At 35.0% G+C, this 17,164-nt stretch overlaps 1 protein-coding gene and 1 long non-coding RNA gene across 3 annotated transcripts in view; one reads left to right on the top strand and one right to left on the bottom strand.

The window, feature by feature from the left end:
• The window catches only part of LOC107627258 (protein LIGHT-DEPENDENT SHORT HYPOCOTYLS 4-like), a 2,975-nt gene extending 1,288 nt beyond the window's left edge, over positions 1–1,687 (bottom strand). Inside the window, exon 1 of one of the 2 annotated variants that reach the window (XM_021115825.1) lies at positions 782–1,687. In XM_021115825.1, coding sequence (XP_020971484.1) covers positions 782–1,065 — 284 coding nt within the window. In that variant the 5' untranslated portion in view covers positions 1,066–1,687. The remainder of the gene's footprint in view (positions 1–781) is intronic. The other variant, XM_016330108.2, reaches the window with a different exon arrangement.
• LOC110268841 lies at positions 4,130–5,818 on the top strand. The gene is made up of 3 exons (XR_002357423.1): positions 4,130–4,446; positions 4,630–4,798; positions 5,446–5,818. It is a non-coding gene; the product is annotated as an uncharacterized LOC110268841 (long non-coding RNA).

Raw genomic sequence — 17,164 nt, 5'->3', positions numbered from 1 at the left:
CACTAGTAAACTAAGATTAAGACGTTCTAAATTAACCAAAAATAATAACAAAATTTTTGATATGACAAATGAAAATCTAACGTTAACAAGTGAGCCATGTTATATTTTCTGTTAATGGAAGAAGTCTCTTATCAGAGATTTCTCATCACAGTCGAATATTTTTAGCATATTTTTAAAAATTTTTAAAATATTTTTATTAATAACAATAGAAAAAGTTTAAAAATTCAACAGATTTGTTAAATTCTGGCCAATACTTAACCAGTAAAATAAAAATGAATAATTCTCCTCTATTAGATAAAATCTCACACTATTAAATACACTATTAATAACTAATTGATGATTACAACTCATAAAATCTGCTGACCTAGCACTCCTCGTAACAAAATTCTATAACATTTCTCTCAGTTATTTCAAGTACATTTTTAGTAATTTAATTTACTGTGTTGACTAAAGGCTAGTTTTCTGTATTTCTTCGATCTTGAATTACTTGGTCAAAAATTGAACCCATAGTATCTCATTTGATTGCTTACTATTATTAACACTATCGATGATGGTGTTCTTTTGTTTCTTCCCCAGCTTTTTTCTTCCCTAGACTCTATATCTTATTCCAGAATTTTGCTTAATTAATTAATCATGGTTAATTATTATTTCTCTGAGTATAGTTTTTCTTTGCATGTATTTTATGCAGATCACTTTCTGCATGTGGAAAAAATAAGGTAGATTATTGACTATAGAATACAGTAAGATTAAGATCATTGAATATATAGATGGATATAGATACCTGAGAAACTCAAGAACATGTGCACCGCTGCAACGAGAGAGAGAGAGTGGAGGTCTATGGTTTCTGAGGTACTGACCAAAGGTGTTCCAATCCCTCCTCTTCTGATTCTCGTAGCGGCTCGAAGAAGGAATGGAAGATGACGATGTCGACGAAGACGATGCCGATGATGACGAAGTCATGGCCATGGTCATGGATGTCATCATCATCAAATTGTTGTTGGTGGCGGTGGTGGTGCTGATGCTGCTCCTGTTGTTGTTGTTGGACTCAAATTCTTGAAAGTTCATGGCTTCTTGGTTGGTTAGTTGGTTCTTTTAATTTTTCTGATCTAAGATTGGATGTAGATGTAGATTTTCAATAATAATAATATGAAGTGTATCTCACTACTGTTTATTTGCGAACATCAAATCAAGGATTAAAAATTATTTTTTAAAAAAAATAGACAAATAAATAGTAAAAATAGTGAGAAAAAGATCAAATTGAACCAGGCAAATGAATGTGAATAATGTTATTATCACGTTTGAGAAAAGATTGTTCAAACTAAATTTCCGTGAGATTTGAGGTTTGAAAAAAGAACAAGGTGTGTGGGTTTTTGATAATGCTATAGGAGAAAAGCAAAGAGAAAGAAAAGAGGGTGGGTAAAAGAACAGTGTAACAATAGTGAAGAGAGACTATAAGATGTTTTCCTATGAGGGCATGCTTGAATTCCTTTGGTTTTTGTTAACTCCTAGAAGATGAAAAAAAGAAGAGAAAAAAAAGTCTTGTAAATGTTTTAAGGTGCTTTTTGTAAACCCTGTTTTCCTGAAAACAATTTAAGGAATTGGCAGATTTTATTTCCGGAAAAAGGGAAGCAAGTGAGTTCCTATGAGCCTATTTTCCCAGTGCCCATGCAATTGCCAAAAGACAGAAAAGGGAGTGGGTGTAATTGAGAAAAGAAACAAGCTGCGTTTTGGACTTTAGGGCTTTTGTGGAAATGAAAAAAGGTTGATAGTGACTTTGAAAGATGATTGATGTAGACAGCATAAAGTATTCAACTTAATGGGTAAAACGGAAAAAACAAATTAACATTAAAAAAATTAAACATACATAAAAAAATTAATTAATAATTTAATTATTATATATTTATGTATATATATTGTTTAATTTATTTTTGTTATATATTTTATTTAATATTTTTAAAATTTTTCATTCATGATTTTAAGTTCTAACAGTGTATAGAAAAAAATTATTCTCCGTCGAAATAATTTTTATACAAAAAAGGTTTAGTTATTAATAATATTGCAGTCATATTAAATAACTAATTAGAGTATTAGCCAACTTTAGTTAATTATTAGTTTGATTATAAAAAAATCTAAAAAATACCAAAAACGCAAAATTTTTTTCCGCCGTGCATGCATTTTCTTCTGTTGTGTGTGTACTTCCCTCCACGGCATGTCTTCCTTCTCTCTGCCGTGCATTCACTTTCCTCTGCCACGCCTTTGCTTTCCTCCGTCCAGCCATTATCTTTCTTTTGTGCGTCTCTCTCTGGCATAGTCAGCCTTTCTACCATGTTCGTCTTCCTTCATACATAACTATCGACAGGGGTATTTAAATTTAAACCGATTTAAATTAAACCGTTCATTCAATCCAATCTAAATTGAAAACCAATTAAAACCGTACTAATTCGGATTTGATTGGATTCAATTTTTTGCAAACCGCTGAATTTGATCGGATTTCGGATCTACTTTTCATAACTAATCCAATCCAATCCAAACCGCACAATGTACTATAATATTATTATTTTATTATTATATTTATAATTATATTTATAACATGTTTAATTTGTTATACATTTTTCTATTGTTCATGTATTATTATTATTTAATAAATATTTTATATTTAAAATATTATTTATTTATTTATTTTAACTAATCTATAATTTTATTTCTATTGTTATGTTATCGTTGGCTTTTTAAGATATATTAAGACTTGGTATGTCATTGTTGATTATTTAAAATTTGATTTTAAGACTTGTTATATGTATTTAATTTTTTTATTTAAAAAATCGCAAATCCAAACCGATCTAAACCGCTTGTAATCGAATCGGATCGGATCGGATTTTCAAAAAAAAAATTCATCCAATCCAAACCGCACCACACATAAATTAAGCGTTCGGATCGGATGACTTTTTTCCTTAAAACCGAACCAAACCGCACCACAAACACCCCTAACATCGTTGATAGAATTTTTGTTTTTGGAGATTTTGGATGTTATTTTGTTTATGATTTTGGATGTTAGTTTTTTTCAAATTTTTAGATATTAATGATTGTTATGTTTTTATTTTTTGGATGTTTTTTGATTTAAAAAAAATATTTAAAACTAAATAAAAAATCTAAAATATAATAAAAGAAATATCTAAAACAGTTTTTTAGACCTTCTCTTACTATTATGACAGAATAATCCAAAGTAGAACGAAAAATTGGATAATAAAAAATAAATAATTAACAAATAAAGAAGTAAAAGAAGAAAAAAACAAGAGAATAAAACATGATTTTGTTGCTTCTTTCTTTTTTGTTTGATTGACAACACCTTTTCTGAAATGACTTATTTGCCCTCCAGTGTCTTATATGACCAACTTTACTTCAACAAGGGGATCATTGTGAACCAGAGTCCAGAGTTGAAACTTGAAAGCATATATCAAAAGATTATTATAATAACTTACCAAAAGAAAAAAAAAAGGATTATTATAATAATAATTTCTAAAAAAATAAAATGAAAGAAAATTAGCACCATGCACAGTAGGGTTTTTTGTTGCAAGCCAACCATCATTCTGATGGGGTTGCTTTTGAACAAGTGCTAATCCCCAGAGATATCAACTGCAGATATTATAATGATTTCGTCTCAATGATTTCATCATTGACCGCAAATAAGGCTCCAGTTAAAAACAGTATAATGTTTAATTAGTGAAGCATTTAAGCTTGAAAGTTAAGCCATTTATGTACACTCCCTAAATGTTTAGACGTAAATGGTTAAGAATTATTCCTACTTGTATTATATATACAAATAAACAAGTTAGCAGTATCTATATACAGTGACGGACTCAAAAAATTTAGTTGTGGGGATAAAAAAAAGGTTTAATTATTCTGCAGGTCCCTATAGTTTCACCGAATTTTCAATTAGGTCTCTATACTTTTTTTCTTTTCAATTGAATCCCTATATGTTAAATTTTTTTTTAATTAAGTCCCTACCGTGACAATAACGTTTAAGATAACAGAATATTCTTAGTAAAAAATGAATATTCTCTTTTTTGAGATAAAGAACCTCGTTCAGCACACTTCTATATTTTGAAAATTCCAAAAAGACCATTTTCATTTCACTCCCACCCCACGCATCCCTAGCCCTAACCTCTTCGCCGAGCTCTCTTCGGATCTGCCGCACGGTTCTGTCTCGCTGCGCCTCCACCTCTCGGCGTCCCTCTCATGCTTCGTCTCTTGTATTCTGCTCGTTCTCTCGTGCCTAGTGTGCTCCACTGCTCGTATTCTACTCGCCGCACCTCTGTCCCTCACTACGTCGTGCCTACGTGCCTCCGTGCTTCCATGCCTCCCTCGCCGTGCCACGCCTCCGTCCCTTGCGGCTGGTTTCTCTACCTGAAGTGCTGCTCGTTGTCCACGGTTCTGCCTCTACAACAGGTGATAATTTAATTTAGATTATTTCCAATTTTTTTCTCACGATGGATTCTTTGATGTTGTTTATGTGAATTTTATTGTTGATTGGTTTATTTTGACGTTGTTTAAATGTTGAATTTGGTTTCTGAATTGGTTTCTGAATATGAATATGAATTGTTTTTGTTCTTTCTTTCAATTTTCATTCAGCTACTTATGATGTTAGTGTTCAGAACACTTTAAGATATGCATGTGTTCCAGTTTATGGTATCTCAAGATTGAATCTTCTGAGCTATGCTAGTTCATTCCAAATTTATGTGGCTCACTTGGCTGCAATATCAGAGAAGTTATATAGCCAAGCTCATGTTTGTCTACATAGGTAAGTGTATAACTTTCAATGTACATAGTATATATTTTCCCTCCATGCATTCTTTCTTGTTGGTGCATTCCTGGAATAGTTGTGGTTGCTAAAATTGCTATGCTTTTTGCATTTATCTTTGTCCCACTGATCATGTATTCTATGATGCATCTGTCATATGGGATTTGTCCTTTAGCTTCATGTCCAACTGCTCAAGATGTCATAGCTTAAGGGTGTTTTTTTTACTAAGTTTGTAAATTACACCATTGTCCCAAACAGCTGCTGTGTATGTAAGAGTAGTAATAACACCAGTCATCCATTCACTTTCACAGGTGTGCATATAATCATTTGGTTAGTTGAGTTCTTTTTCCTTAAGTTGAGTTCTCTGCACTATCTATAAAAGTGTTTATTCAAAATTTTGGAAACAAGTTGGTTCAACTTTCAAACCATAATTTGTCATTGTCACTTTTCATTCTAATCATAATTGCATTAACTATTTAAAGTAAGGAAATGCATTAATTTCATTGCTGACATTTTCTTTGAGGACTTCCAGGTTTACATTGTTTCTATGAGCTATCTGTATAATCCATATATTATTCTAATTAACTAATTAATTAGCATATCATAATTATTGACTGAAATGATGTTTGACCATATATATGTGCCAGATCCTTCTTTGAGTACTATCTTCGAAGAGCAGGGTCAACCATTTTCACCACTTTTTTAGTCCAGATAGACATTGGTTCGATACCAGGTGTATATGGTGGTGACGGAAGAACTCCCGAAGAGATGAATAGACCTCACAAAAATGAATGGTTCAGAGGGTGGGAGGCTGCAATACAAGAACTGATTTTTAGATTATTTGTATTACACTGAAACTATATTTTCTATGATTTTCGTTATTAAATTTCAATTTTCAATAACACAAATTACATAATCTTGTGATTTTTTATGGTGTACCATGATATGATAAAGACACAAACTATATTATATGAATCCACACAAATGTAAAATATTACATGATCATAATGAATATTTGAATGATAGAAACTAAATTTTATATATACTTATTATTCCTATTTCTGTTTCATTTTATTCATTCCTTCTTTCTTTTTGTATGTTCTTAAGATAAGGTATTTGGAAAGTAAAAAAAAAAAAGAGAATGTATTTTTGGTAAAATTTGTATATAAATAAGTAAAAGAATGATAGTGATAAAATAAAAGAAATTATAAGGATATCTTTCATGTCGTAGAATTATTGAATATGGATTATAGGAATATCTTTCATTGAATATTTATAGTTTCATTGAATTCTCAATTAGGTCCCTATACTTTTATTCTTTTCAATTGGGTCCCTAAGGGTATACAAGTAATTTCACAATTCACTAACGTTTTTTTTACGTTTAAACGTTAACAGGGACTAAATTGAAAAGAAAATAAAGTATATGGACCCAATTGAAAAGAAAAAAAGTATAGGGATCTAATTGAAAATTTGGTGAAACTATAGGGACCTGCAGAGTAATTAAACCTAAAAAAAATAAAATTTAGATATAGATATATTTTTTTTGTTTTTTATAATATCCAATAAATTAAGAACTAATTTATCATGACTTTGAGTTTTATTTAAGAGGGTCAATGAATTATTACACACACGAAATAAAATTCGAACTCCCAACACTTGTTTAAGCGAATGATTAAGCTAATTACTCGACCAACCCAAATTTATTTAGACATATTTAAAATTTTAAATTAGAACTATCTATACATATTAATAAGAATTATATTTATAGACCAAAAATATTGACTAAAATAGTATCAAAATTTACTGGTTGCAAAGATGGATTCCAGGAGAATAAAGAAGTTCGTAGAAAGATGCGCAGTGTAGAGTTCATTGATCATGAGAAGAATCTTTGCTGCTTATCGTCAAATTTGATGTGACGACAATAAAATGTAGAATATAACTTTTTTTTTGGAACTTTCATAGTTAGCCACGGTTAAAACCATGGCAAATTTGTTGTGGTCAATAATTTTTTGTTTCATTTATGGGATTTAGCCCTGATTAGAACTGTGGCTAATTTTTGTTAGGTTGTGACTAAATTACAGTCTTTATAGTTCTTAAAATTGTGGCTAAAGGCTAAAAAACCGTGGAAAATCATAAATACAATGCCCTGAATGGCTAATGTTTCTTTTTTGTGGCTATTTTGTGTTAGTCACAGTTTTTTGAAGTTTTAGTCACGATTTTAACAGTAACTAAAAACTGTGTTTGTTGTAGTGTGCAATTAGACAGTACTACAAAATGCAGGTCACGTTTGATAAGAAAAAAAGGTAAAGAGGTTGCTGCAAAATGCAACTCACATTTGACAAAAAAAAAAGTAAAGAAGTGGCTGCAACAGGTAGATAAATTCACGTTGTGAAGCGAGTCCTTTGCATCCAGACAAGACCTACAACTTTAACCGCTTTTTGCTTTGGAAGACGCCAAAAGCATCCTGCGTTTTGCAGGTTAGCAGCGCATAGCACAAGCTGCATTTTGTAGTTGGAATGCTTGCATGTCCAACACTTGGAGGGAGAAGAGTCTTTATATGCTGGATAAAGCCATTTGCGTTTTGGTTGAACGAAGAAAAGAGAGTGTTCATGCGTTTTGAGTGTGCTTCGGGAAGAAAAGTGTGCTTGAAGAGAAGGAAAACGTTTGTGTGAGGAGTAAAATCAATAAAAAAATGGCTCGTAGTTAGTTCAAGAACATATTATTAAACATCTGGATACACTACAAGTTTTTTAATAATTAGTGGAGATTTTTTTAGTGGGAATTTTTAAAAACCTACACAAAATATTTTATTTGTGGCAAATTGTAAAACTCCCCTGCATAATTATTAAAAATCCCCTCACTATTGCACATAATTAAAATTCTTAAACCCCCCTCCAAACAAACCCTAAAGCTCGCAGCCGTCGTCGTGTGAGAGAGAAGATATCGTCGAAACGTGCAAGAGGCTAGCTTCAACCCTAAAGTTCGCAGCCATCGCTGTCTCCATTGCCACCGCCATCACCACCACCATATCCATTCGTCTCCTTGCTGCCACTGCCACCACATGCTTCGATAATCTCTTTTTCCATTTTCTCCTCCGTCGATGCATCGTCTCCTTTGGTCGCGACGTGGTAACTTTTGAGATTTCCCTCTCTCTCTCTGTCTCTCTGTCTCTCTTTTCATTCTTCGTGAAATCTTTCCGATTACTTCTCTGATCTAGTTTGATTTATTATTCTTTGATCTTGGATTTAGCTTTTGTTACTTTTGCGATTATTCAGTGAACTTGATGGCGACACAATTAGTCTAGATATTTTTGCTTACTGATTTTGTGAGAAAATTTTTTGTTTTTATCTAGCTATTCAAGGAATCAGTGATTTTTGGCAATATTTGAAATTTGATTTCTATACATGTGTGTGACTTTTTTTTAATATGATATTCTTTATTTTGTGCTTACGTATAATTTCTTGGATGTTGTCCTTGTTAACTCAGAGAAAGTGTTCAATGATATCCTCAAAAAAGTTCAAGGTTCTTTTTTAGTTTTCCTTTCATTTTCTATGGATAGATTTTGTTTTCTCTGATTTATACTATTGGAGATTTATTACTCTCTCTGTTTGATTTTGTAAATAACTAAATATGCTTTCACCTTTGTTAATTTAATTTTGTTCATGCAATTTCATTATGGAATGATAATATAAAGTTGATTGATTGCTTCTTTTAATTTTTTGCTAAAAATCTATTAAAAACTTAATTCTCTTTTTTATTTAACTCTGTATTCTTATTGTCTCTTGGTTCAAATTGTTGCAGAAGAAGGATAATTTCAAGAATCCATTATATATAGAGAATCTGATGGAGGAATATGTCATCAGCTTTGATGAAGTGACACAAAATTTTGATTGAGGTAGGGACTAAGAAAGCTTTGAAGCAAATGTTGCATAATGATGTTTCCTTACTTTATTAATTACCTATTGATTAATAGAAAAAAAATGAATGAGATATTTTGTTACTCCCTTCAGATATTTTCTTTTGTCATTCTCTGCTTTATAAGAGAACCTGAATCGCTAACTCTGTTAGTAAGGGAAGCAAGTAAAGTAAGTAAAGTGAGTAAGAATCTATTTATTGATGTTTTTTAGCTGCTTGCAAATCATATTTGTATGTGCACATTCATTATTGACTCTCTGGAAAGTGGTACTAATTATTACCTTATACGGTTGCATTGCATCTTTAATTTCTTGTAATCACTTCTTTTTAATTACTTCTCAACTCATGGTCAAGTGATAGAGAAAAATTTAATCTCCATGGCTCGTGAGATGGAAAAGCTTTGTGCTAAGATTATAAGTGCAGAGAAAAGACAATGTGCACCTGCCAATCCAGGTATATGCTTGAAATGCGTCTTGTTTTCTGCTATATAACTATGTATGTTAATTCATGGTTAAGATAGATATATAAAAATGATTGGTTACAAGTTGCAACTTTCGTTTAAAACATTGAAAGGGATGTATGATGTGAAAAATGTGGTGATTAAACTACTAACCCAATATTTTGCAACTCATTAGTCTTGGTGTTGCATCTGTGCTGGACGGACACTATTTTATAGTCATTTCTTTCCATGTAGTTGTCAAGTATCTTGTGTCTCACATGTGAGCACGTGACACATGATGACAAATTAAACATCGATCAATATTTATAACAACAGATCTACCTTTCAGATGTTTGTACTACGGCTTTAAGTTTCTGCTGTTCATTAGAGTACTCAAAATTAGAAAAGAGAAACACATATGCATCAATCTTCATTAAGTCCTGACATAACTATTTTCCAAGGTTTCTTTAGATCATTAATAAATAGAGATCAAACATGGGAACAAGCTTAAAAGTTACCTTGCATAAAATTTAAGTTGGGCAAGTGGAATGATGATGATGAAAATTATTTGAAAAAATAATAGCAATTTTCTCAAAACAGTCAAGAAAAGCATGGTTCTACTGCCTATATCAAACTCTACTTGTCAGCACACTAGGCTAGTCAGAACATTTTGGGATGTAGGTGTATGAACAAGCAAATCAAAATTCAACTTTGAGAAATCTAATCCCAACTCACGCATAACAGTTAAAGAAATAAAAGAATGTGATGCACCCAAATCGTAAAGTGCAGTTAGAAAACGAGTCTTGATACAACACTGATCCTGGGTCAGGGAGTCCGAATACGAGCATCTTCAGCAATTATTGTAAATACCCTTCCTGGCTGTTGCGGTCTAGCTACTCCTTGTACCGACTTCTTCGGACAGTTACTGATCACTATATGCCCCGGTTCACCGTAGTTGTAGCAGACTTTCTTTCCAAAATAACAAGGCCTACCAGTGTGATACTTTTCACACTACTTACACGTCAGGCCTTCCTGTGTAACACCCTGTTACCCTAAGCCTTACATCTAGCTGTAAGGCAGAGGATAACAAAGTGCCATGACAGTTCTAAAGCTTATAATATATAATATATATCCAATAATTTATATAACTAGAAGCCCGATGGAGGAGTAAAGCTCAAAGTCGCATAAAGCGGAATTACAAAACGCGAAGCATTCACACACGATAACTAAACACGTAGACACACACACACACACACACAGATATATATATATAACCTTGTAGATAGCTCCAGGATACACAAGGTAATAATTAAATTAAGCAAGGTATATTTTTAAGTATGATATACCAAAAAGAGGACTAGTTCTAGCCTGCGGAGTTTAGCCTGGCTAGTCAAACTGAATACAACATAGTTTTGAAGTTTAAAATAGCAACAACCTATCTCTCATAGTTTTCAGAAGTAAAGCCTCTAAGGCAACAAAGTTAAATATACAAAAGGTAAGAGAATACTACAGCAAAAGAAATGTAGAATAAAACATAAGAAAGATCATTCTCTGCTCTGTCCCGTCCGCAAACTCACCATGGTGGGTTGCGACCTGCATCTGAAAAGCAACAATAGAAATATCGTATGAGAACCAAAGGTTCTCGGTATGGTAACAGTGCCCAATATTGTAAGATGTAAGGTTCCAGGACACCGAAGGCAATCCTAGAACTTCACCATAAGCCATAAACGGGGTTATCTAAACTTAGCGGGGTTCTAACTAATACCAAATCACACCGCTGTATCTCACATCCTTCACCAACCTAACCTCTGTGCGATCCTATCGCCACCGTCTTCCGAACCTCCTCAATTTCAGTAGAAAACACAGGTAATTCTTAAAAGTAAAGCACAAGTAATTATCATGTATAGCAAGTAAATCAAGAAGCACATAAGCATGTTATACAATTAGGCAAGGTATACAAGTAAACAAAGCAAGCAAACACATAGTAAATGCATATGATGAATGCCTGTCCTATTGGCTCATGATATCACTTGTCGGTCTATAAATGCCAACCGACACATCCTCTCAGATGTAGCCTTTCTGCCACGCCAGGGATATAGGCCCTGCACACTCATGAAGCAGAAAATCTGCCACGCCAGGGATATAGGCCCTGCACACTGATGCCAGGGCATTTTGGCCAGTTTCACTGACCTTTTCTTTATGGTTTTAAGGTAGTTTCATGCATTTTCTTAGGAAATAAGCAAGTTTTGGGTAAATAATCACTTACATCTTGATTCAAGAAAACATTGTGAATTTTACATGATTTCATGAGAATTATGCATGAATTAAAGGACAAATTGTATGATGCATGTCTCATAACTTGGATCAGAGCTTTGATGCACTTTATTGCTTGATTTCAGGATAAAGGAAGCAAGGAAGAACCACGTTAGCAGCCACGTTAGTCTAGCTAACGTGACCACTAACGTGGAATGAAGGCTAGCTTGCAACGTTAATGAGAAAATTGATTGCCAATAACGCCTTCGTAAGCCATCATAGCCCACGTTAGTTACCACGTTAACTATGTTAACGTGGAAGCTAACGTGGAAGAGAAGTAGAACTCCAACGTTAGTGGTAAAAGTAAGTGCCACTAACGTTCCAAAAGGGGCAATTGGCCACGTTAAGAGCCACGTTAACTTAGTTAACGTGAGCTCTAACGTGGAAGAAGAAGATGATGCCAACGTTAGTGACACTCACCTTTGTCACTAACATTGGATTGAGCCACTATGAGCCACGTTAGTTGTCACATTAATTATATTAACGTGGAAGCTAACGTGGAGAAGAGGGATGATGAGCCAACGTTAGTGACACTCACCTTTGTCACTAACGTTGGAGATGGCTATCAATACCACGTTAAAAGTCACATTAACTTAGTTAACGTGAACTCTAACGTGGGAAGTAGGGGCGTTCTAAAGCGTTAGTGACAAAGGTAAGTGTCACTAACGCTCTCGAAGATTTGGCAAGCCTACGTTAAAGGCCACGTTAACTATTCTAACGTGAACTCTAACGTAGGGAGAAAGGGGTACTCTCAACGTTATTGAAAAAGGTAAATCCCAGCAACGTTTGCGAAGGGCCAAGGTCAACGTTAGTGGTCACGTTAGTGCCACTAACGTTGAAGTTAACGTGGACCACTTTGGGTTAGGAACGTTAGTGAAAAAGGTGATTGTCACTAACGTTCTCAACCCCACATTTTCACTTAACGTTAACACCACTAACGCCCTAAGCTAAAGTCCCTGCCTACTTCACACTTTCTCTGCAAGTAAAGCTGAGCCCACTGAAGAAGATAACTGCTTCAACTCAAGATCTAAAGGCCCATATCCAAGACTTGAAGAGCCAACTAGAAGATCAGAAGAGTAGTATAAATAGGGAGAGCTTTGAACTAGAAAAGGGAGCTTTTGGCATTATTAGAATTACTCTCTGTATTTTACTTTCTCTGCACTTTTAGTTTAACTTTCAGAATGTACTCTCCATCTTTGCTTTCCATTCCCAGAGCTATGAACAACTAAACCTCTTTCATTGGGTTAGGGAGCTCTGTTGTAATTTGATGGATCAATAATAGTTTTCATAATCTTTCTTCTTTCTTTTCTCTTGATTTTACTAGAAAGCTTTCAATCTTCATCCAATTGAGTAGTTATCTTGGAAAAGAAGCTATTCATACTTGGATCTCTTCTGAACCTTGGAAAAAGGATGAAGAGATCATGCTAGAAATGTTTTCTCATGTTGGACCAAATTGGGGTTTGGGCGGATATGGTGACATATAATTCTCCCAATACTTTAATTTGGAAATACATGTGGTATAATTAGTGACCACACTTCATCTCTTCTCATGAGCAATTAGACCAAGGAATTGGCTATTGATCTGATTTGAGAGATTGAATTACCAAGGAATTGGAATTCAATCACTTAAGATTGCCAAGGAGATCAATGAATGCATTAATTGAGGAAGAGATGAAAATGAACTTGATCCGGAGAATGCAACATCTCCTAAGCCCAATGAATTTCCCATTTCTGATCTTACCCATTCTCTTTACTTATTGCCATTTACTTTCATGCTAAACTTCCCTTTCCCATTTAAGATTCTGCAATTTACTTCCCGTCATTTATTTTCTGCTATTTACTTTCCCGCCATTTAATTTCCTGTAATTCTCAACTCACTTTCTGCTTAGCTCAACTAGAACATTCTTCCAATTAAAGTTACTTGACCAATCAATCCCTGTGGGATTCGACCTCACTCTACTGTGAGTTTTTACTTGACGACAATTCGGTATACTTGCCGAAGGAAATTTGTTGAGAGACAAGTTTTCGTGCATCAAGTTTATGGCGCCGTTACCGGGGATTGATTTTGTATCAACAATGATTAAATTGGTGGATAACTAGATTGAGCATTTGTTTTTATTTTGTTTGATTTAAGTTCATTTGAGTAATTTACTTTCTGTTTAGCTATTTTCTTCCCTTTCCCCTACCCATTTTCTTAGTTGTTTACAATTCAGTCACTAACCTACTAACTGTTTGATATATTACATCACTCACACTAATAGCATTTCTGTAGAAATTACTGTCTTGCATCTATCTCTCTTGCTTTTGCTTTGTTGGTTGTATGACAGGTAGAAGAAGCGGGGCTTCAACTTCCTTTGATTCTGAACCTGAGAGGACCTTCCTTAGATTAAAGAGGGAAGCAAGAGGAAAGAGAGTAGTTGGTGCTGAGGAAGAGGAAGAGGAAGAGTACTTTGAACCAGACATGGAGGAGAATATGAAGAACCATCATGAAGAAGAGGCTCACAACCATGGCAGAGAAGGTCCAGCGCATCAGGCTGGACAAGAGAGAAGAGTTCTGGGTTCTTACATCAACCCAAACCCAGGAAACTGTGGAAGTAGCATCCAAAGGCCAACCATACATGCCAACAACTTTGAACTAAAGCCACAGCTCATCACCCTTGTTCAGAACAATTGTTCATTCGGAGGAAGTGTCCAAGAAGACCCCAATCAACATCTAACCACCTTCCTGAGGATATGCGATATTGTGAAGTCTAATGTTGTTCATCTTGACACCTATAGACTACTTCTGTTTCCCTTCTCACTCAAGGACAAAGCATCTAAATGGCTGGAATCCTTTCCAAAGGAGAGTTTAGCAACCTGGAAAGATGTGGTGAATAAGTTCTTGGCAAGATTCTATCCTCCTCAATGGATCAACAGGTTGAGAGCTGAGGTACAAACATTCAGACAGCAGGATGGTGAGACTCTATATGAAGCATGGGAGAGGTTTAAAGACTTGACAAGAAGATGCCCGCCAGATATGTTCAATGAATGGGTGCAGTTGCACATCTTCTATGAAGGCCTTTCGTATGAATCAAAGAAGGCAGTAGACCACTCATCCGGGGGATCTCTGAACAAGAAGAAGACCATTGAAGAAGCCATAGATGTCATTGAGACTGTAGCAGAAAATGACTACTTCTATGCTTCTGAAAGAGGCAATACTAGAGGAGTGATGGAGCCAGGGACGGATCTACTCTTACCGGTGTGGGGGCAAGCGCCCCCACTACAATTTGGAATTTTATTGAGTAGTATATAATAATAATATTTATTTGCCCCCACTAAATTATTAAATTTGACCCCACAATAATTTTTTATTCAACTTTCGATGCTTAATAGTCAATTTGAGTACTTCATATTAGATGTCTATTATAATGATGAATTTTTAAATTTAAATAAGATTGTTGTTCTTTCTTAGAAATCGACTCGAAAGAATATTATCTATTCATTTGTGTTTTTTCTTTTGAAATTAGCTTTAATTTTTTATAACTACACTAATTGAATAAACTTTTTCAACAATGAATATCATCAAGAGCTAATTGTATGAAAGTTGAATTTTAAATGATTGTTCAACAACATATACAAAAAAAAGACATTTTGATTATATTGTCAATGTTTCAAAATATGAAATATAAAAAATTAAATTTTTAGATAATTTTATATCTAATTTTTTATGTAAACTTAATATTTTTATTATAAAAATTATTATCATGTTATATATATTTTGCCCCCAATATCAAAATTTTCTGGATCTGTCACTGGATGGAGCTGAACAATGTGGATGCTCTGCTAGCTCAAAACAAGATGATTACCAAGCAATTAGCTGACCTCACCAAGAAGATGGAGAGGAATCAAGTAGCAGCAATTACCACTTCAGCAGCAACCCAAGAAGGAGTGAATGAAGAAGCAGAGGGTGATCAGGAACAAGCCAACTACATTGGAAATTCACCTAGGCAAAACCATGACCCATACTCTAAAACGTATAATCCTGGTTGGAGGAACCACCCAAACTTTGGGTGGGGAAATCAACAAGACCAAGGCCAAGATCAGAGACGTCCCAACCCCAACAACACAACCCACCAACATGCCACACAGAGACCATATCAGCACCCACCTAACAACCCTTTTCAACATCCATATCAAAACCAAACTAGCCATTCTCATCCCTCCAATCTCAACTCACCATCACCATCCGAGGATAGACTCTCAAAGATTGAGACACTACTCGAGAGCATATGTAAGGAGATTCAAGACAGTAAGATGTTCCGAGAAGAGGTGCGATCTAACATGCAGAATCAAGAGGCTGCCATCAAGAAACTTGAGACACGAGTTGGTTACCTACTCCAGCAAACTCCTGTTCATAACCTTGGTAGCAACATTGAGCCAAACCCAAGGGAGGAGTGTCAAGCTATCACCCTCAGAAGTGGTAAGGAGTTGAAGGAGACCTCCAAGGAACCACAAGAGGAGGACCCAACTGAAAGGAAGGAGGAACAAGAGGAAGTTCAAGTTCCCATCTCCAATTCGCGTAAAAGGGGAGAAGAGCTGAAGCCATATGTTCCAAGAGTCCCATATCCTCAACAATTGAGGAAAAAGGGGGATGACAGCCAATTCTCAAGGTTTCTAGAAATCTTCAAGAAACTACAGACTAACATACCCTTTGCTGAAGTAATAGAGCAAATGCCGCTCTATGCCAAGTTCTTGAAGGAATTGATGACCAAAAAGAGAAGTTGGAAGAACAACGAAACGGTGATACTAACCGAGGAATGTAGTGTCATCATTCAACACAAGCTACCCCAGAAATTGAAGGATCCTGGGAGCTTCCAGATCCCCTGTATTATAGGAGAGATCACGGTAGAGAAGGCTCTGTGTGATTTAGGAGCCAGCATAAATTTGATGTCAGTAGCCATGATGAAAAAAATGAAAATTGAGGAGGCCAAGCCAACAAAAATGGCCCTACAACTGGCAGATCGATCATTCAAGTTTTCTCACGGCATAGTAGAAGACTTGCTAGTGAAGGTAGGAGACTTTATCTTCCCAGAAAACTTTGTGGTGTTGGATATGAAGGAAGGAGCCAAAGCTTCTATCATTCTGGGCAGACCATTTTTAGCCACTACTGGAGCTATCATTGATGTCCAGAAAGGTGAACTAACACTGAGGTTACACAATGAGAAGATGATATTCAATGTGTTCAAAGCCATGAGTTACCCACAAGAACCAATGGGAGAGTGTATGAGGTTGGATTCACTAGAAGATATAGCACAAGATACTCTCGAAGAGGAAGAATTTGAGGGGTTGACAGAAGAAGAGTCAGCTTCAAGCGAAGAGGTTACAGCAGCAGAGGTTCACATTTAAGGCACATTAGAAGGGAAGAGTGAAGGAAAGGAAGTACCTAAACTTGAACTCAAAACATTGCCACCCACCCTCAAATGTGCATACTTAAGGGAGAATGAAAGTTACCCAGTGATCATTAACTCAGCCCTCAGCCACAGGCAAGAAGAGAAACTACTCCAAGTGTTGCGAAAGCATAAGGATGCCATTGGATGGACCCTCGCTGACCTGAAAGGAATCAGTTCGGCCATATGCATGCATAAGATATTGTTGGAAGATGATGTCAAACCATCCATTCAACCCCAAAGGAGGCTGAATCCAGTCATGAAGGAAGTGGT

The sequence above is a fragment of the Arachis ipaensis genome, chromosome B02 (assembly GCF_000816755.2).
Source record: "Arachis ipaensis cultivar K30076 chromosome B02, Araip1.1, whole genome shotgun sequence".
Taxonomy (NCBI): Eukaryota; Viridiplantae; Streptophyta; class Magnoliopsida; order Fabales; family Fabaceae; genus Arachis; species Arachis ipaensis.
The sequence above is the reverse complement of the archived record's forward strand: the minus strand, read 5'-3'. Positions and strand labels throughout refer to the sequence as shown.